General features: G+C 34.5%; 1 protein-coding gene across 4 annotated transcripts in view; it reads right to left on the reverse strand.

Annotated features, from left to right (window-relative positions):
* TTBK2 (tau tubulin kinase 2) overlaps positions 1-23,184 on the reverse strand; it is a 256,669-nt gene that overhangs the window by 70,754 nt on the left and 162,731 nt on the right. For all 4 annotated transcript variants that reach the window (XM_056810340.1, XM_056810339.1, XM_056810338.1 and 1 more), the window contains 3 exons: positions 14,321-14,386; positions 12,337-12,429; positions 11,521-11,646 (listed from right to left, as the gene is read on the reverse strand). In XM_056810340.1, the coding sequence (XP_056666318.1) occupies positions 11,521-11,646; positions 12,337-12,429; positions 14,321-14,386 (285 nt within the window). The remainder of the gene's footprint in view (positions 1-11,520; positions 11,647-12,336; positions 12,430-14,320; positions 14,387-23,184) is intronic.

Consider the following 23,184-nt stretch of genomic DNA (forward strand, 5'->3'; position numbering starts at 1 on the left):
TTCTTAAGGAAACTATGGAAACTAGAACCTGATGGAGTAGTAGCTTACAGAACTAGAGCAGGCTTCTGGATTTGGTATCAGTGCCAGTTAACACTATTCTTTCAGTTGTGTTTCAATTCATCTCCTTGACCAACTGGTCAGCCTGAATCTTTATGATACCTGTCAGGAGTTGCTTTAAGAAGTCTACTCTGATGCCCTGAAGACAGAGTTGCTCAGAAGGGTTCCGTGAGGTCACCTCTTGACCAATGGAATCAAACTCAAATAGAACTGTATCCCAGCAGGCCCCACATTGAGTTAGAAAACCACAAAATAACATTATATTTTATTGTATTTTTACTCATTTTGCCAAACATTTCCCACTTACATTTTAATCTGGTCCTGGAGACACTCAGGAGTCTTGTGAACTGTGACTCTGATATCTCTGCTCTAGAATAATTACATCTTGGATTAAATTATAGATTAATTCTTAGCTATGGACTCTATGAAATCATCTGGATCCCAATGTACCTTGAATAACTAAACTAATAAAAAAATAACTTTTTTGATTGATTTCTACTTTTCAGAACAAATGTATGATGGATTTCCTGAACTACATTACAGGTTCCTTAGTGTCTAACAAAAGAAATCAGTAAATTTCATAGTTATAAGAAAGATGGTACAAAGACAAGACTATCAGGAACCCAGATTTAGTGAGATCTTGAATACCATATTAAAGAGAATTAATTTTATTCAGTGGTCAATGGATAAGTTTATTGTTGTTTTTTTAAAATAAATCCTTACCTTCTGTCTTGGAATCAATATTATGTATTGGTTCTAAGGGAGAAGAGTGGTAAGGGCTAGGCAATGGGGGTTAAATGACTTGCCCAGGGTCACATAGCTAGGAAATGTGAGGCCAGATTTGAACTTAGGATCTCCCATCTCTAGGTCTGGCTCTCAATCCAATGAGCCATCCAGCTGTTCCCTATGGGATAAAATTTGAATGTTTTGTGATAGTAAAGTGCTACAATCAGAGCTGAGCTTAAGGAAAATGGATCTATAAGTAGTATATAATATGGTTTGGGGCAGAGGGGAAAGTGTGGACAGAGATATCAATTCAGAAGCATTACAGAAATCTAGGTAAGAAGTAATGAGGATCTTAACCAGAGTAGAAGTTAGAAGTAGGGATAATGGGAAAAAAAGAAATGAAAGCAAAAGACATTTCATATGTTGAATCAGGATTCTCTTAGAGATAAGACTGTGGGAGTAAAGAGGGCCCTGGAGTCAAAGAGGCTCTGAAGATTTCAAGTCTAAGTCAGGTAGAGGATATTTCCATTAATAAAATTGAGAAATTACTAAGAATAACAGACTTAGCAGTGGCAGGTTGAGGGATAAAGATATAATAATATGTACATAATATGCACCTGGTAGGACATATAGTTAGAAATGTTCAACATGCAGTTGGATTTACACAAAATACTAATAGTGAGTTCTATCTGTTCCTTCTTCTAGAATAACAAATATAAATTAAGATTATCTAAAAAGAAGTCTCTACTATTTCTAATAAGCAGAGCACACATATATCTCAAGTATCATCTAGTCTATTCTCCTATTTTTACAGATAAAGAAGGCAAAATATATAGTAATTTCAGAAATCAAGTTCAGGTTTTATTAAGGGAAGGTCCAAAGCAAGCAACTAATAGAAATTGAATTTCTTTTATTAAAGAGTATAAAAAATGCATAAGAAATTAGAAGCCAATAGGTTCAAGAAAAATAATAGACTTCACAGAGGCCTAATTTTATTGTTGTTTGCATCAAAAAATAATGCAAATACTAGTTGTCTTAAAAGACAAAGTTACACCTGTCTTTTGTATCCCTAGTGTTTAGCACAGTCTCCTTGCATATAATAGATGCTTAATATTTACTGATAACTCTAAAGGTTCTTTCTGTACAGCACACACAGAAAGACTCTCTTTTTTGGAATCATTATTTGCAGAATTTAATGTTCTTTAGTCTGATGTTCTTCTTAATGCCTTCATTCAAAGACAGTATTGCTGAATACTTACTCTTGCCTCTCAACAATCCGCAAAAAGCTATACCATTCACTTCATGTTGCATATTAATGCATTCTTCAATTTTTTTATACTTGAATTTAACAAACACCAGATAAGGTCAAATGACAGTGATGATAACGGATCTTTGTTTTACCCCTGATTTTATTGGAATGGTCTCTGGCTTTTCACCATAACACATTATGTTAGCTCTTGCTTCTAGATTCTAGTTAGTAAATTAAGTAAAGACCACTTATTCACCAAATTTTTAGCGTTTTAAAAATAGAGACAAGTGTTTCAATTTTGTCAAATGTATTTTTTAGTATATACACATGTGCTTTTTGTTAGTTTTGTTATTAGTATACTTTATTAAATTTAGTTTTTATTTATATACTGACAACAATCTAGTCTTTTTAATGTGTCATTGTAGCCTCTTTGCAAATATGCTAATTAATATTTTGGTATCGTATTAAGTTTTTAATATTTTTTAAATCTGCTTTGTTTTACCCCAATTTAAGTATTAAGAAAATATCTGTATCTTGGAAGGAACTTGGCAGGGTTCCTTTTTTCCTATATTGATAAAAAGTTTATGTAATATTTAAATTAATTATTCATTAAAGTTTTGATAGAATTCACTTGACAATTTATCAGAGTTGTTACTTTTCCTTTTGGAAATTCATTTATTTCTTTTTCTGATGATATATTATTAAATCATCCATTTTAAAATTCTATTCAGAGGAATGTTTTATATTTTTGTGGCCATTATCCATTTTGTCAGTTATCAAAATACCTGGGCAAATAGTTCCTGATAGCTTCCATTATTTCACTTTTAACTGTTATGAATACTCCTTTTTAAGTTTTTGATACCGTGATACCATGCTTTTTTCTCCATATTTCCTTTAATTTTTTTATTATAAACCAAATGACAAAGAGAATACAAGAGGGCTGTATAGGAAAACACAATCTCTATTTCATTATTGACAGCTTTTTAAAAAAAATTTTATATAACAAAGCCAACCCATTTTTTTAGGTGTCCTATTATCTGTGCTTCCTTCTTAACCACCTTTATTCATTCCTCTGTACATTTAAAAAAATGTTTCAATAGCCTTCTTTTTTATTCCTTTCTTCTTTTTCCTATACCACTACTTTTCCATCCAAGTTGCCCCACCCTTAAACAGAGAAGAAAAACAGTCTTGTAACAAATAAGCATAGTCAAACAAATTGGATACACTCAGTGACCCTGTATAAAATTGTATGTCTCCTTCACACTGAGTGCATCACCTCTGTGTCAGAGAATAGGTGATGTGCTTTATCATAGGTCTTCTGGAGCAATAGCTAGTTGTGGCTTTGATCAGAGTTGTCTTTCAAAGTTGTTTTTTACTTATAATGCTCTTATCATTATACATATTATTCTTCTGATTCTGCTCAGTTCACTCTGTACTAGTTTGTGAGAATTAATTTTTCACTCCAAATCCTGTGCCAGGGCCCTGCTTGAGAAGGGCTTCCTGCAGTGTACTACTGCTTTTTCATTTTGTTCTTAGGAATTTAAGAAATGTTATTCTTTTAACAAAATTTGGTTAATAGAAAATGATGACAATGATTCTCTTCATTCCAATAAGATCTCCATCATCTATGGTGTGGGGAAGGGCTGAAAGTATATACACCACTTCCTAATGAGGTATTTACCAATTAGAGATGTCTTAGGATATATGTTCAAGCTGAATAGTGAGCTTCCCTGGGCAGGGAAGGAGGAGTCTTTTGATTGTTGAGAAAATCATTTGACCACATTAGAATGCCTTGACTGGTCAATTGATAAATTAAAAATGAAGAAATACTACCTCTCAAGAATTTCATTCATTAGAAGTTCATACTAGCCAGGATATTCTGAAATAGTTTTCTTTTTTGTTTATTACATTATATTACATTACATTCATATGCCACAATTTTTTTAGCCATTCCAAAATTGACGGATACTTTAATCTCTTTATTTACAGTTCTTTTTTATTTTTCCTCATCCTTTTTAATTCTCCCCTTTCAGATGAAGAAATCTATTATGTGACTATTCCCTCTGTAGCATTATCTGCTCTCTTATACTCTTCTCCTTATTCCTACCTGTTTCCCTATTGAATCTGATGTATTTCTATACCAAACTGTGTGTCTTTATAGTGTGTTGAGTGTGTTTAACCCTCTTTTGTCCATTTCAGATAAAAGTGAGACTAATCTGATGCCCCTCCTCCTTCCATCTCCTTCATGTTTTTATATTCATCTTACATACTCCAATTATGAGAACTAGCAAGTTCTACTCTATTCTTCCTCCTTTCTTTAATAGTGTATTCCTTTTACTCTTTCTTTTTTGCTCTCTTAATATCCTCTTTCTTTTTTGCTCTCTTAATATCCTTAGAACCCTCATGTCCTTTTCTTATTTTTCTCATCTCCCTTAAAAATTCTTTAAAGGTCAAATACTGAAATTGAAGCTTAAATAGTTTGGCCATATAATGAGAAGACAGGACTCACTGGAAAATCTCTGATGTTGGAAAATATTGAAGGTTAAAGGAGTAGAAGATGAAATGCATTGATAGTGTCATGGAAACAATTAACATGTAGTGAAAGATAGAAGCAAATGGTGGACTATGGTCTATTGGGTGGATAATTGAAAATCTGTTACCCTAAAAAAGAACTATATATTTCATGGGAACCCAATGACTTTCTGTCCTTATATACTTCCTGTAGACAGAGGATAATGGGAGGGGAAGTGGAGGGTCCCACCCTCCTTTTGGCTCTGTCAGGGAACATGGCAATGGTGAGTGGGGATTTTGAAATGGCTAATCAGCCATGGGCATGTGGTCTTTATTTTGTATCCTCTTTATTCCTTGATTTCTAATGATCATTAATAAATCTCCAAAAATATATTATTTTTATTATTGCACATTGATTTTAATTTTTACATTGATGACAACCACTACTTGGAGAAGAACCTCTCTATTTTTTAAGATATCCTAGATATTTTAAAGCCATGTTTCTCCTGCCAAGGCTTTTTGCTCAACCCCCCCTCCCCCCTCACAAACTCCAAGAGAACTCCAAACACTGTTTGGAGCTGCTGTCTTTTTCTTTCCCTATTTTTTTCCCTGGTTGCTCTCCAGACTATTTTAGTGGGGGACTCTGCTTGAGCCCATGTTCCTCAGTTCCTCACTGCTGCCTCTGGCAATCCTCCTCCTGCTCATGAATTGACCTCTGCTCTGACCCTGACCACTGTTGCTGATCTTGCTGGGCTGCTGATTGCTGCCCCTGAGAAGCTAGGAGTTCTTGGAGCCCCTTTCTGGGCAAATGGTAAAAACTTGGGTGTATTTTCCTTAGGCAAGGATTCACCTCCTAACTCCCTCTCCACGAGGCTGGGGAAACTAGGGGCCACTTTCTGGGCAACTGGTAAAAACTTGGGTGTATTTTCCTTAGGCAAGGATTCACCTCCTAACTCCCTCTCCACGAGCCTGGGGAAACTAGGGGCCACTTTCTGGGCAACTGGTAAAAACTTGGGTGTATTTTCCTTAGGCAAGGATTCACCTCCTAACTCCCTCTCAATGTGGCTGGGGAAACTAGCATTTTACCTCAGGGGGGAAGGAAAAGAAGGAAGTTACTCTTCCAAACAGGATGTAAAATTATAAGCATGGCATACTCTATGAAAGAGTAGTACCTTGCCTATTTCATATAACTTCTACCATTCATGAATACACTTATCTTGCATGAGATATAGGGGAGAAACTCATCTCCCTACAACCCTTTGCCTTTTGGGCCTGTCCATTCTCTAAGATTCATCCAGTTTGAGATTCCTCAACCCCATGTTCTCCCTTGCTATGAGAAATCTCACAGTTCTGACAAAAACAATCCAAACCGATAGAGAAGGAACTTTAAAGAGTCTGGAGGTGAAAAGTTTAAGCCTTTTCAGATTCCATTGTTTGCTGATTATTTTGTTTACGATTTAATTTTGTTGTTTTAAGTTCATATATTAACCTGATCAATTCTATTCTGTCATACTGAATCATTTTAATCTACTGTATTTTAACTATTAGATATATTCTGTTACTTTTCTCCTATAACTATACTGAACTATATATATATATATATATATATATATATATATATATATATACACATATATGTATATATGTATATATAAAATAACTGCTTTCCAAAATGGTTGTTGTACTGATTTATAGCTCCATTAACAATGCACCAGAGTACCTATCTTCCCACAACTCCTCACTATTGACTATTCCATTATTTGTCATCTTTATCAATTTGCAATGCAAGAGGTAACATCTCAGTTGTCCACATATTATTTTGTTGTTGCGTTTTTAAACCCTTACCTTCTGTCTTAGAATCAATAAATCAGTAAGGGCGAGGCAAGGGAGGTTAAGTGAGTTGCTCAGGGTGACATAGTTAAGGAATATATGAGGTCAAATTTGAACCCAGTACCTTCTGTCTTTAGGCCCAGCCCTGAATCTACTGAGCTACCTAACTGCTCCTCTCCATTGATTCTTTTTTTAAAAATATTTTTCCATGTTTACATGATTTGTTTTTCCTTCCCCTTTTCTTTCCCCCTCCCAGAGCCCACAAGTAATTCCACTCAGTTGTACAAATGTTATCACTTGATACCTATTTTCCATATTATTCATTTTTGCTATAGAGCAATTTTTTAAAGCCTAAAACCCCAAACACATACCCACATATGCATTTCTACTCCCATAGTTCTTTCTCTCAATGTGGATAGTGTTCTTTCACACAAGTCCTTCAGGAATGTCCTAGATTGCTGCATTGCTACTAGTAGCAAAGTTCATTATATTGCTATTCATTGATTCTTAAAGCATTTCTCTTGTCTATGTAGTATACAGCAGTCTTATTTCAAGTCACTATATAGAAGTTACTGGAGTCTGGCTATTTATCACTTCTTTTCTTCAAATAACATTCCTCCAATTATGCAGTAGCAAGTATTGCTTCAATGATGGTACACTTACTCAGTTCTAGGATCTCACTGTTGATAATTCTCTTTTTTCTATTGCCAACATGCAATTCCCATTTGGCTTCTATGGCGACAGATCCCCAACCATGTTCATCCAGGTTCACCAAATGCCCCAATTATACAACCTCCCAAACATTCACATTTATACCGATTATTCCTACCCCTCTTTCCTGGCCCACTCCAAATCAATTCATCAAGACAGACAGTTGATGAGCATTTATCAAGCACCTACTATAGCAGGCACTATGCCGAGCACAGTCATAGAACAATTCTTATCCTCAAGAAACTCACAGTGTAATGAGGGAAAGAACATGAAAACAACTAGTACAAACAAGAAAAATATAGTAAAAATTGGGAGGTAATCAGCAGAGGGATGACACTAGCATTAAAGGGGATCACCTAATACATGTATATCTCAGTGGAATTGCTTGTCAGCTCTGGGAGGGGGAAGGGAAGAGGAGAGGGAGAGAACACAAATCATGTAACTGGAAAAATATTTTTTAAAATTTAAATAAAAATTATATTTAAAAAATTAAAGGAGATCACAAAAGGCTTCTTGAAGAGGATAAGATTTTGGCTGGGACTTTCAAGCCAGGAGGCAGTGATTAGGGGAGAGAGAATTCCATATGGAAACATGAGAAAATGAGAAGAAACGAGATTTTTTTAGGCAACCAAGAAGGCAAGTTTTCCTGAATTGTAGACTACATGGAGAGAAGTAAGACTGGGAAGATAGAAAGGTCAAGTTATGAAGGGTTGTGAAGGCCAAACCCAGCATTTTATATTTGATCTTGGAGGTGATAGGGAGTCAATGCACCTTATTGAATGTGTGTGGGGCGGGGTGCATGGTTAGATCTGAACTTTAGGAGAATAATTTGAAAGCTTAGTGGAGGATGAACTGAAGTGGAGATAGATTTGAGGCAGGAAACCAGCCAGCAAACTAGAATCCAGGCATTTGATGATGAAGAATTGTACCAAGATGGTGGCAGTATCAGAAGAGAGAAAGGTGAAATATAAGAGATGTTAGGGAGATAAAAATGGACAAGCCGTAGCAATAGATCTGATATTGGGTTGGAGGGGAGTGAAACATTAGAGAGGGTAAGGAGTCAAGGATGACACCTAGGTTGTGAATCTCATTGACTGGGAAGATGGGGATGTCCTAGACCAGCATTGGAGAAATGTTGGCATGTGTGCTGCCCTGGCATATGGGAAGCCACTCTGTTCCCCTCTTCCTAGTGCACGAGGACATTTTTTGCATGCTCTGTCTCTCTGTCCAGCCACCTAAAGCAAGCACTTCCTCCCTCTGGTCTCTCAGGTAATACAAGGGGCTCACTGATAGCTTGAATTTGCCCTTTAGGCACTCAAACTCAAAACCCTTCACCAATGCTGTCCTAGACAGTAAAAGGGAAGTTTGGAAGAGGGGATGATTTGGAGAGAAAAATAATGAATTCAGTTTTGGCCATGTTAAGTTTGATGTCTACAGGATATCCAGTTTGATTTGTTCAATAGGCAGTTGGAGATTCAAATCTGGAGATTAGGAAAAAGGTTATGGTTAGATAAGTAGCTCTGAGAATCATCAACAGAGTTAATAATTGAATCCATGGGACCTAGCAACATTACCAAGTAAAATAATGTAAAGGAAGAAGAGCCTTATACTTTTGTATTATCCTTTATACTCTTCTTTTAGAACCTTCACTCAATTCTTAATCACCTAAGGAAATCATTAAACATCCTCAAACTTTTCAAAAACAACATTTCTTTTAACCTTGTTGATTTAACTACATCTGGTTTCTGACTTCATAATTCAATTGAAATTGTCCTCTCCAGAGGTACCAATAATAACTCATTGACAAATCTAATTTTCTTTTTCTTAGTTCTCACCTTTCTTGTTCCCTCTGTAGTACTCAACAACAATCACCTTTTCCTTCTGGATAGTCTTTCCTTTCTAGGTTTCTGTGACACTCTTCTCTTAAGGTTCTATATGTCCAATTGATCCTTCTCAATCTTCTTTGCTAGTTCTTTATCCACATTATAGCCACTGACCATGAGTGTCCCTCATGATTTGGTCCTGGAATTGCTTCCCATTTTGCAAGAAGCAAAATGCACTATGCTTTTCCCTTGATGGTCTCACTGACTCCTAAGAATTCAGTTGTCACCTCTATGCTAATGATTTCTAGATCCACATATTCAAGGAGCTAGATCATACAGTGGATAGAGAGGAGGATTTAGAGTCAGGAAGACCTGAGTTTGAATCTAGCCTCGAACTTATATGAGCTGTGTGACCCTGGTAGACCTCTGTCTGATCTAATTTCCTCATCTATAGTCAAGGTTAATAATAAAGCCTACTTCTAGGGACTTGTGAGATAAAATAAATATGGAGTGCTTAGCATAGTGCAAGGAAAATAGTAGGTTGTTATATATTCTCTTGCATCCCTCCTAAGCATACATCATCAAATATTTCTTGGACATTCCAAACTATATATCCCATAGGTATCAAAAACTCAACATGTTAAATACTTTATTACTTTTCTCTCCACTCTTCCTCTGAATTTTCCTATTACCATGAAGGATACCAATACCCTTCTAGGAATGTAGGCCTGTAACTTCAGTGTTATTCTTGACTCCTCACTCTCACTTGCCCCACATATCCAAGTGGTCATCAAATATTGCCATTTCCACCTTCACAACACCTCTCATATATATCTCAACTTACACAGCCAGCACCAAAGAGTTCAGATTCTCATTATCTCTTGCCTGAACATGAACATATATCAGTCTAATATCTAGCTGCTCTGACTAACCTCTCTCATCACTCCAATCTATCCTTCACACATCTACAAAAATGATTTTACTTCTGTCTCCTTCCTGTTTAGTGAGCTCCAGTGGTTCTCTAATACACCTAAATCTTTTCACAATATGGCCCTTCCCTGCATTTCTAGTGTACTTAAAATACCCTCCATCCAAACTTGTAATTCTTCATTTTCCCTCTGTGTCTTTGCTCTGGTTGTCCCGCATGCCTAGAATGTTCTGTTTCTTTATCCCCAACTTTTGGTTTTCTGAGCTTCCTTTAAGATGTAGCTCAAGGGGGCAGTGAGGTGGCTTTGTAGATAACATGCCAGTACTTGAAACAAGGGACCCTGGGTTCAACTCTGGCCTCAGACACTTCCTAGCTACATTACCCTGGGCAAGTTACTAAACCCTCATTGCCTACCCCTAACTGTTCTGCCTTGGAGATTCTGAGACAGGAGGTAAGGATTAAAAAAAAAAAAGGTAGTCATGAATGTACCTAAGTATTTTTCTATAACTCCCCCATTAGAATGCATGTTCCTTAACAGCAAAGTCTGTTCTTTCCCTTTCTTTATATCACCAACTTTTAATAAAATTCCTGGTGGATAGTTGAGATTTAAAAAATAAATGCCTGTTGACTGATTATTAACCCTTCTTCCTCTTTCAAGTTAGGACATAGATTAGTTGAGAATTTAATTTTTTTTCCTGGAATATAACTAGTCAACAACAAAAGGTATATCTAGAGAAACAGGAAGTCATGACTTATAGACTTCAAGGCCACACATTTATAACTCATCTTGCTTTACAAATTGTTTGCATTTCCTCCAGAAATAGCAATTTTTCAGCCATACAAATACCAAGAAAAACAATTACCATGTACAACTGGATTAACATTATTATGGGAGCAATCCATTATTATTGGGCTTCTGACTGAAAAGTATTGACTTTAATCCACCCTCAACAGTACATTCAAGTTAACAATGTGAGCAAATCTGAATTATCCCTTTCAGTTTCAGTCTTGTCTTTTGCATATGAATATATTTTACCATACTATTTACAGTAGGACATATACTAGAATAATTTTTCCAACTCTGGCAACAGATTTCCATTAAACTATTCACATTTACCCATCTCTCCCTCTTATCAACAGAATTCATCTGCATGACAGCTGGTTGGGGTGCAATATGTGACCAAACATAGCCCAAGCTTTATAGGAAGTGAACCCCTGACCTCATTAACTCAATCCTCTAAGCAACTGAAACAGACTAGCCACAGACAGAATGGAGCCAATAATCTTCACTGGCTATCTCATAACATATGTATAAATAATAAGCAGCTCTCAGGTTCTTGGCAGGTATATAACACAACTGGACAGGGCCTCCAAATGAACAAATGAACCAAATGGTTTGTGCTTCTGCATACTGTCAGCAGTTCTGTATAACTCATCTAGTACAGCATGCACAATATAATCTGTATCGTAATAAATCACAAACCCCAAAGCATGATGAAGTATTTCAACCCCACCCCCATTATCATTAGATTAGACAGTTAAATACACTACATTTTACTATAATACCTTTATATGACACCAGGGTCACCAACAAATACCATCAAAGTCACAGTGCCTAGATATTGAGGTCAAAACAGAGATAACAGACAAGTCTATGAATAAGGCAAATAAAAATAAATGCTTACCTGGTAATCAGGTTTAGTAAAATAATCTAAAGAGGAGATGTGGTCCAGAAAGACGCTGAATTCTGTAGGGAGATGTTTCAACATAAGTCTGTGGTCATATCTCTCTTTAATAGAACCCACTTGCTCCTAAGGAAATGAAGAGAAAAACCAAAATAAATTTCTCTAATCAATTATACACTCAGCCTCTCTCTGATATGTTCAAGGGGGGTATACTGAGGATTAAGAACATATATTGGTAATTAAGGGCAAAATAAAAATAGAGATCTTACAACATTATTATACTCTGCTTTTCAAAAGAAATTACAAAGCAGACTCAAAAGGTTAAAATCTTTTGCACTGTAGATAACATAATGCTGTTTGCATCACTAAATACAGAGTTCTGCACCAGGTAAATTTCTAGTTTTAAGAAGAAAGGACTCACTTTAAATCTGGTCTAATTTCCCTTAACACAAAAAGAAATTTCTATGCTTCATTGCTCTCATTTCAAATATATCATAATCTAATACTGCAAATAAGTTGTTTAGAAGTCAAACAACAAAGGAGAATATTAAATATAAAGGCTACTGGCTCAGAGGGAAAGCTAGAAATCAACCCAGACAAATTATTTGAACATAAAGTGCTATTTGTTCTACATACTCCTATTTTTTAAAAGATTATAATTTTAGCTCCATGATTGAGGAACAATAGTGGAAAATAGTGTCCAATTTTTAATGAATTGAGGGTTTTTGTTTGTTTGTTTGTTTTTTAATGAAGATGCTTACCTGTAAAAAATTACTTATATTTCCACCCAACAATCAACATAATTTCTAAATTCACCTTGTCCTTTATTTTTCTCCAAGGCAGTTGTCCAACTACGAACTCTACCAACATGTAGAACAAAGACCAAAGATCATCATGTCTTCCCATTTCCTAAGTAAAACAAAGTAGGATTTGGTCACATCGAGTTATGTGATCATCTTTATGACTATACTGCAAAATCTAAGGAACTAAGATAACTGTTGAATCCCACTAAACTCTTTTTGGGGGCGATGAAAGGGGGCAAAATTTATGATTTTATCCCTGTAGGTAATTCCTAGTTTGTAAACTCCTCCTCTTAATGTAAATCAGCAACTCATCTATAACAGAAGGTAGAAACTGTTTTTTGCCTTTTTTTTTTAAATCTCCACTACTCACAACAGTGCCTGGTATGCATTAGGCACTTAATAAAGGCATGCTGACTTGGGTAGGGGCACTGAGAGACATTAAATTTCCACAGTCACACACAGCTAGTATATCATGAGTCCTGGTTAAAAAAAAAACATCTATTTCCAGACCTAGAGACGGGAGGTCCTAGGTTCAAATCCAGCCTCAGCCACTTCCTAGCTGTGTGACCCTGGGCAAGTCACCTGACCCCCATTGCCTAGCCCTTACCACTCTTCTGCCTTGGAGCCAATACACAGCCAATACACAGTATTGACTCCAAGGCGGAAGGTAAGGGTTAAAAAAAAACAAAAAAAAAACATCTATTTCACTAGAAGAGATACAACTGCTTATGATTAAAGACTTTTAGAAGAAATCTTTACTCGTTTAATAATCACAGATGCTTCTGACAACTTTTCTATCACCCATCTCCAAATACTAATTATGACTATAGATCCAGAAAAATTCTATTCTTATTCTAAAAAGAATACCTCATTTTAAAGATTAAATGTCCATATTATTCTGGAAGAGCTAACTGAGAAAAATTAACATTTCAAATAATTAGCAAAAAACAAATCCTGAGGATAAAAAACATTTCCCAAAGAAGGCAAAAACAACTGCCTGAAATCAAGAAAAAGAGGATTACATTGGTATAAATATTTAATTTAGTTACAGTGTCTAAAATGATGTCTGATACATAGCAAGAGTTCAATAAATACCTCACTGATTTGACAATTTAATATTACTTAACAGAAATATTATACAGAAGTATATTATTCAGATAATAATCTATAAGATCACCACATAATATTCTAACATACAGATTTAACATTGTTAGGTTCTCATTTAATGTAAATTATCTAATTCTAGACCTTTATATAGAAAAAATGGGATCGTAGATTCATTTTCCCAATCAACCAGTTGTTAATCTGTTTCTCCCCTATTGCCATATTCCAATCAAAAAAAGGTATCAAGTCAAATAGGCATTCTCCTTTTCTAAGTTATTCTAAGAACAAATGAAAAGGATAAAAATGAAAGGCTAAAGGGAAAAAAAATACATGAGGAAAGGAATGATTTAATCTAATGAAAGCCAAGAGGTGAATTGCACATTCACAGTATTTTATGGATTTGGGGGGGGGGGGCGGGAAGGTTAGACGCATGTTGTAAATTATAGTCATATTAAAGATCAGATGTTGATGTTCATGCTCTATCAGGCATCGATAATTTTAAGGATACAGATCATGCATGAAAAGGAAGGTATAAGATACATTATAAACATATAGTTAGTTAATCCTTAGTGCTTACCTTTTTATTAGCAAATCCAATTTAATTTCTTCTCCCTAACCATGCAGCTGCACATATCTATTACCCTAGTGTACACATCACCAAAATTACAACCACTAACCCCTCTACGATCAATACTGCCATAACAACAGATAAATTAGAAAAAATTATTCCATTAACTCCAAAATTATAAAGATTTGTCTTTACTCAAATACTTTCCAGACAAAGAGGTATAGGACCTGGTATCAGAGAAACTTAAATATATGAGGCATAGCAGGCAGTATTTTACAACATTATAAAAAGTGATCAGGATAATGTTTGAAATTCAGATACTTACTCTGTTTCGATGAGCATTGATTGATGCATACCGGACTGTTCCTCGAAATCCTGCCACAGCTCGAGGCTGGAGCATAAACAAGAGAAGAATAGAGGCATTACAAGCTGTGAAGATATTTGGTTTTAGTGTGGTTGTGGAGCTAATAATGTATGGAAAATTTGAGTATAATCTTAAGAAAGCACTTATTAAATGTCTTCATGTTCACGGAACTATAATGCAAACTATAAGACATATGATAATACCTTGACTTCGTTTACAACCAAGTATATGAACAGAGTAAAGATGATGCATTCAATGTTCCAACTCAACTCTAGTGTCTTTCTTTATTCCATTCCTCCTCTTCATCTTCAATAGCATTAGTGACTATGTCAGTCTGACAGAAAGATACAAAAACCTCATTTTGTCCTGGAGTTAAGGTGGCACACTTGAGGCATAGTTTAATTCTGGACAATTATGTGCTGGTTCATCTCATGGTCAAATCAGCCCTCCAATATAAGAAGCATGGAACAAAAAATGTGGAATGAATATTAACCTATTTGCTGATCACTCTTTAGAACAGAGGTTCTTAAAACAGATTCATGGGCCAAAAAGGGGTCCATGAACTTAGATGAAGGAAAAAATTACAACTCTTTTCACTACCTTAATGGAACTTTAGTATTTTCTTTGATTATTTAAAAAAAATTGAAGGGGTCCATAGGCTTCACTTGCCTGCCAAAGAGATTCATGTCTCACAAAAAAGGGGGGGGGGAGAACTCTATTATAGAAGCTGGTGATTGGCATAAGAGAGTTAAGTGTATAATCAGAAATTCAGGCCATGAGTAATGATTCTTGGCACCATTGTTCTTTTCATGAAACTTATGACAGTCGGTGTGCAGTAGGCAGTATTTCATAAGTTCAATCCAAGACCATCTTCCTTAGCAATGATTAGGCCATTTAGAAAAAGAACATCCAGGAAAGACTCATGCATATATTAATTAGTTATTATATGGTTTACCTTTGTAGTCACTTTAATTGTCACTCTCTTTTGATTTCATCCCTAAAATCATCCAGAATCCCCCCTACCTTACCTCCTCAAATGAAATTCCATAGAAAAGTAACTATGTAAGCTCAAATGAAACATTAATGCTTTGGATCATACATAATTTCTTTCCCTTCTGTTTCCTGGCTTCCTTCAAAATTAAGTTCAACTATCACCTTTTAGGGACTTCCTCCTTGCTCAACCCCTCTCTCTATCCCACCCAATGCCCAGTCCTCATTAACCACAAAGGCTCATAACTTTGAAGCTATCTTCCAGTTACACTGCATATAACTTGTAATCTTCCATGTATATAACTATTTGCTTGTGGTCTCTCCTTTTAAAATGGGAACTCCTTGTGGGCTTGGGACCATGTTTTTCCCTTTCTTTGTAATCTTGGTACTTAACACAGTGCTTGGCACATAGCAAGTACTTAACAAATGTCTGTTGACTAAACATTCTCCTTGTTAGGAGACCATTACTATAAAAACTGGGATGAGGAAATATTCCACTCATATTCCTTCCATCCCTCTTAATTAAAATGCTCAAAAATTCCAAAGCCTCAATCAGGCAGTAGCAGTAACAGATGATACATTTCCCATCAATCACTATCTTGGAAATCCTTCCCTACCCCCTTCCTCCGAGTTGAGATAGAATCCTGAATACATAATCAAAGATGATATTTTTTTCCTGTACAAAAAAAGGAAAAGCAGAAAGCCATCTTTATCACTTCTACTATTGTCACTCTTATCTAAGGGGCTGCCACTCTCACTCTAATATCAATACAGCTTTGGAAGTCTGCAGTATCCCATCTCATGGATATTTAAGACCTCAGCTGGCTGTATCAAATATTCTTTAATAAGTTTTGTGTAGGAAAGTGGGAAGGAAGAAATTTGGAACTCAAAACATTTTTTAATTAATGTTAAAAATTATTTTTATATGTAATTGGGGAAAATAAAATATTTCAAAAAAGTAAATGACACTTTTCCTTTAGTAAGAATATAATAGATATAGGCTATATAATAAATAGTAGAAGGCTACTATTTAATCATGGTCCTTGACTTAAAAAGTGAGAGAGCTCTTACTTGTCTAAGACTACTGTATAGTCAAGGATTCTGGGGTATAGGGATAGCTGTGTGGCTTCAAAATTGTATAGTTGTTGGGTTTTTTTTTAGAAAATACAGGCACTTTAATATATTTTTATATATTTTTATTGATTTTTTATCATTTATTACTTATTATTGTTGATAATGCTATTATTTCTGTATCCAGGATATTAAGCCATCACAGAGAAATTTGACACAAAAATTTTTTCACATTTGACCATTTCCCTTCTTATTCAAGATATATTAATATTGTCTGTGCATAAGCCTTTCAGTTTCAAGTAAACAATTACTGATTTTCTTTTGTAAATGCCTCTATCTCTTGTTTGATTAAGAATATATTTCTTACTCATAATTGTGAAAGACATATGATCTCTCTTCTCATTTTTTATATTGTGATTTTAAATATTAAGGTCATATATCCATTTGAAATGTATTGTGTAGTGAAGTATAAGGTGTTGGTCTAAGTCTAATTCCTGCCATACTTATTTCCAGTTTTCTCTGCAATTTTATCAAATAGGGAGTTTTTCCCTAGGTAGTTTATGTTTTCTATTTTATCAAATACTAGATTATTGAGTTTTACTGTTTCTGAATTTTCCTTGTCTTTGCTGTTCCATTGATTTCTCTCTCTCTCAGAGGGTTGTCATGATTTTTGTTTTCTTCATAATATGGTCTGAGGTTTGGAAGTGCTACTCCTCTTTTCTCCTTACATTCCTTTTTGTCCTCATATTTCTTGATTTGAGATATTTTGTTTTTCCAAATGAAATGTGTTATTGTTTCATCAAATTCTGTAAAATGTTCCCTTTGTAATTTCATTTGTATAACATTAAAATGTAAATGAATTTTGGTAATCTTGTCATTTTTATTATATTGGCATGGTCTAATCATGAGCACAAAATATTCTAATTGTTAAGGAGTGCTTTATAACTAATCTATATGAGGTCTTTTGGATACTTTGGGAGGTTAACTCCTAGATATTTTACGCATTTCATAATTCTTTGGAATGGGATCTCCTTTTCTATTATCTTTTTTTGTATTATGTTGTTATTATGTAAAAGTGCTATTGATTTTTGAGGACTTATTTTGTAGCCTGCAACATGGTTGAAGCTATTGTCTCAGTATTGTTCCTGATTCTCTGGGGTTCTGCAAGTAAGTCATCATTTTATCAGCAAATAAGGATAATTTTATCTCCTTCTTTACCTATCTTTAACTTTAATTCCTTTCTCATATTATTGCTATTGCTAACATTTCCAGAACTGTATCAAATAATAATGGGGGAAGTGAGCACCTTAGTTTCTAGGGTATCACTATTGCATATAAAACTTATTTTGTATTTAGATAGATGCATTTTAGGATATATTTTTGAAAAGGTCCTTCTATGCCTATAGAGAGTAAACATCTAAAAGAGTGTCATACTTTGTCAAAGGCAGTCTACTGAATCTACTGAGATGATCATATGGTTTGGAATGCCTTGGTTTTAATAAGATTATTATGTTGACTGTTTTCTGATGCTAAACCATAATTGCTTTCCTGGTATAAATCCCATTTGATCAAAATGAATGACTTCTTGGATATATCACTACAGGGTGATAGAACTTTATTTAAAATGTTTTGAATCTGTTCATTAATTATATTGGTCTATAGTTTTCCTTAGTATCTTATCTTTCCCTGGTTTAGGTATAAGTACTGTTTGGCTCAGAAAAAGGATTCTGATAAGGTTCTTTCTCAATTTTTGAGAATAATTTGTGAAGTATAAGTACTAACCATTCTTTAGAGGATAGATAAAAATCTTTTGTGCATTTATCAGAACCAGGAGTTTTTTCATTGGTACTTCTTTTACAGCTAGATCTATTTTCTGTTCTGAGATTGAGTTATTAAAGATCTCTATCCGAACTTATTTTATACTTATTATTTTATACTTTTGAAGATATTCTCTCTTTTGTGTTCTCAGTTTTGTTAATGTGCAACTGCATAAAATGTTCTAATTGTTCTTTTTTTCCGTATGGTTTTATTTTAATTTCACCTTGCTAATTATTTACTATTTTATTGCTTTTCTCTCTTAAATCATATTAACTAAATGTTTATCAATTTTATTAGTCTTTTCAAAATATCAGCCTTTAACTTTATTATTTCTTTTTGGGGGGAATCTAATTTATCTAATTTCCATCTATTTAAAATATTTTTTTAAAATATTGCCTGTTGATGTAGCACAGTGGATAGAATGCCTGGAATCGGAAGGACCTGAGTTCAAATCCAGTCGTAGACATTTCCTTGTCATGTAACTCTGACACTTAATCCCAAATGCTATATCAATTAGAATTGATACTAAGACAGAAGGTAAGGGTTTAAAAAATATTATCTCTTCTAAGCTTACTTTTATTTTATTTGTTGATTTTCTAATTCACAAAAATCCATATGTAGTTCATTAACCTACTCTTATTCTATGTTGTTAATGTATGATTATAAGGATATGATTTCTGCATCTCAGAAATTCTGGTATGTTGTTTCATCATTATAATTTTATTTTGCATATTTATTATTTTTATGATTTGTTCTTTGCCTCATTCATTAATTAAGATCTTAATTTTAAATCACTGTTTTGGTCTGTATTTTTGTTTCTATTTTTATTGTGTAATGGTCTATAAATAATATATTGACTATTCATACCTTTTAAATTTGTTTGCAATATCTCTGAGCCCTAGTTCCTGGTTAATTTTTACAAATGGCCCATATAGCACAGAGAAATATGTATATCCTTTGATGTTTCATTTAGAAGATGCTACAAATTCAAGTTTCTCTATAAATTTATTCAGTTCCACAGTTTCCCTTTTATCTTTCTTTTAGATCTGTCAAAAACAGAGGAAAGGATTCTGAAATCTCACTTTATGTTAGTATCTCTTTTTGAGGTTCAGATAATGTTAATTTGGATGGTAAGGAATTTGGAGTATATAATTATGTACTGATAATGGTTTGTTGTCTATGATTCCTTTCAGCATAATATAGTTTCCTTATTCTCCTTTTTTTTTTAAATGTTTATTGTTGCTTTGTCTGATAGCATGACGGCAACTCATGTTTTTTTGGATTCATTTTATGTATGGTAAAATTTCTTCCATTTCTTCTATTTCATTTTGCACAAATCTTTGTTTTTTAAATGAGTTTCCTATAAACAACAACAAATTATGGGGTTTTGTTTTATCCAAACTGTAGCTCTTTTCCATTTTATTAGAATGTTTAATCCATTCCTATTTAAAGTTATGAGTCAAGATAATATTTCCCCCCTCTCTAAAATTATTTTTCATCAACTTACAATTTCTATCCCCCTTTTCTGCTGTAAACACAACATTATGTTTCCTCAGTTACTTTAATCTTTTTTAAGGTGGCTCTATCCCACTGGCTCTTTTCCTTTTGTCCCAATCCCCTTATATTGTTTGTTATCACTTTCCCTTTAGAGACTCTCTATTTATTAGATCCTCTTATGATTTTGTCTAGTTATATATTTCATCTTCTCTTTCTTCCTCTCAGTCAAGTTCCTTCTCTCTACTCTCCTTGAAGCTAGTCCTTTTCATTAGTTTTAAATTTAATTTTTTTCACTATTTTGCAAAAAAAAAAAGTTTTAAATTAAAATTCTCTTCATTGTTCATCTTCTCTTTCTCTGATCCTAATTTTTTGATTCATTACCCCAATAATCATCTGGTTCTTTTCTATTCTCTATAATCTTCAATCAATCCAAGCTTTCTAAGTATCCATTCTAGGTTCTCTTCTAGGTGCTTTCAGGCATTGACTAGTAGGACCAATCCCCAAGGACTCCCTTTTTACATTATGTCTTGCTCTCAGAGCAATGCCAGTTATTGCAGTTGTAAGAGATAATACAACCATGTGGTAAGGCTCCTCCCACATTTTTCATTTAAGACCTCAATTGTTGGTCTTTCCCCCCCACTACATTAACTGGAATTCTTGGCCCTATGTACTTCTCCATCTGCCATAATCTCCAGGGATTAAAACTCCTCCCTTCTCCCAGGACAAGTAGAATTCCTCAACTACCAAATTCTACTTCCCAGTCTCCTTGGGCCTCATCCAGTGTAAAATCTTTATCTCTCTTCACCCATTGGTGCATTTAACAGTGGAGCTCCTTCCCACCTCCAAAGGAAGGCCTCCTGCCTTTTCTACCCTTTTCAATCTACTCCCACCCCACATCCTCCTCACTCACTCTCCTATAGGCTTTTCTCTTTTTGAGAACACAGTGTCACCTTCCTCTCATTGCCAGCCCTTGATTTGACCAACGCATCACTCACTTTGCCAAATTTCCCTGCTCCCCTTGAAGTATCATATGCCCTCCCAAGTTGTAATGTAGGACTACAAAAGGAGCATTCACCTGGAATTTATCCACCCATACATTTCTGTTTTTTGGGGTATTTGAGAAGCAAATAATCTCTTTAATTCTAGCTTTCTTTCTAAAAACATTTTAACTCTATTATTGAACATTTACAGTTTGTCCTAAAAAGCTAAAATTGGAGACTAGGTTGCATCCTGAACTACAGGGCTCTTCAGAACACATTATTCCATCCCTCATCCTTTTACTAGTGGGTGTAGGATAGTCTTGTGTTATTTGAATGTCCTTTCCTTTGTATTTGAAGGTCTTTCTCCTGAATGACTGCAGAATTTTGTTCTAAACTAAATTGTAATAGCAGTTTACAGTCTTGTTTTTTTTTTCTTTTTAAATATGGAGGAGAAATCTATGGATTCTTTTTATTGGAATTTCATTTTCTATGTTGAGAAGTTCTGGATAGTTTTATACTTCATTATTGTGTTAAAGTTTTGTTTTGTTTTTTTGGTCTTTTCATGTTCTGGGAAACTCCTATCCTGTCTTCAAGATCATTATATTTTGCATGAACAGTGAGCATATTTTCTGTTAATGTTACTGGGCTTTGCTTTTCTTGTAGGTTGTCCTTCACTTATGCATATTTGTATTACCAATTTGTATTGCAGATGCCTGTTTTTTTTCTATTCTGCTTAATATTTTTGCTATTCAAGATATATTCTTGTTTTATAATTCTCATTTCTCTTTTAAACCACTCAGGAACAGTGGTTCTTTTTTCCTCATATTCCACAAGATTCTCTTTCTCATCAATATTGGATTATTCTTTATTTTACAGCATTTATTCATAGATGCCTTGAACTGAGATTTGGAAGTCAAATCTCTTATTGTTACTGCTTTTCCTGTTGACTTATCTGTTTTGTGAAATTTTTTTCTTCCTGAAATTTTTGGTACTTTCTATCTTTTTCCCTTCTTTATTTTCCTTATCACTATCACTAATTTCCTGACTCCTTCCTTTCAGATTGTGGTTTCCCTGGGGGCTGGATCTCACAATGTTGGCCTCCTACCACACTGAGCAACTCAGTTTGCTAGCCTCTCCTCTGACTTTTTTTTTTAACCCTCATCTTCTGTCTTATTAGCAATTCTAAGATAAGAGTGGCAAAAGCTAGGTAATCCAGATAGAGTGCCTTATGCAAGGTTCCAAATGATTTTTGAGGAATCAAAAGTGGCTCAAGCTGGATGCAGTGCCCTTCCTTCAGGTTTGGTGGAGTGCTATACAGACTTCCTCACCCCCATGAACACTGTGTCTTGTCTAGGTGATCTGTCACCCTCTGTTCCTCAGTCCTCTGGCATAGCACTTGCAGTTCTGAGCTTGTTTTCCCTGGCGTGGTAGCTCAGCACTTTGCAGCACTACAGCTTGTTTTACAGCTTGTAGTCAATAGGCTTTTCCTTGTAAAAAAACCATCAAGGTGTGAGCAATTTTCTACAGTCTTGAGCCAAGACCTCAATGACAATAGAAAGAAGGAAGGGGAACTAAGCCACAGGAATGTGTTTTGATGGAAGTTTATGCCATATCCTTGGGTCTGCTAGTGCAGTTTTGCTCTCAGTACTATGGGAAGAGGGAAAGGGTTAAGAGTAAGATCAAAGTTGGTCATCATCAGTGCCTGGATTTTATTGTCTTTTAACTTTTTTGGATTCTAGTTGTCCTAAATTGTGGAAAAAGCAAAAACTGCTTATCTTTGGCACATAATTTTGGAGAGGTCTGAGAAGCTTTGGAGATAAGAGAAAATGTCCATTCTCTTATCTTGTTGCTTACATGATTCAGAAGTAGCACTTTAATATTAATATTATCAATGATGTAATTTATAAGCCACAATTGAATGACCTAAGTTCATCAATTATGTCCTTACAATATAAAGTATGACTGAGGTCTTTCAATGGTCTAAATATAGAAATAAGAGCTATTCACAAAACATTGATAAGAAAATCAATTATATCTAATAATGTAATTTGAATTCTGATTCCCCCCAGCCCAATCTAACCATATAGATGTTCCAACAGTACTTGATATGCTATAAAAATTACCATTCATCTTAAGAACCAATGCACTAAAAAAAGTAATCTAAAAATTGTCAATACTCTAATGAACATTTTAATAGCAATAATTAAAATGGAATCTTAGTCTGTTATATTGATGAACCAAAAAGAAAGTCACATTAACTTTTTAAAAACTAGACCAACATAATTCCCCCCCAAGAATGAATGTTTTTAATTAAATAAGTATGGAATTGTCAAATTTTCTGAGAATGATGAACACAAATTTTTTATTTCAGTCTAGGATATAAAACATTTTTACTTCTTAATAGACACTCAATTAATGTTTATTGAACTGAAGTTACATCACAGGTACCAAAGAACATTCTTAGTATTT

The sequence above is a fragment of the Monodelphis domestica genome, chromosome 1 (assembly GCF_027887165.1).
Source record: "Monodelphis domestica isolate mMonDom1 chromosome 1, mMonDom1.pri, whole genome shotgun sequence".
Lineage (NCBI taxonomy): Eukaryota > Metazoa > Chordata > Mammalia > Didelphimorphia > Didelphidae > Monodelphis > Monodelphis domestica.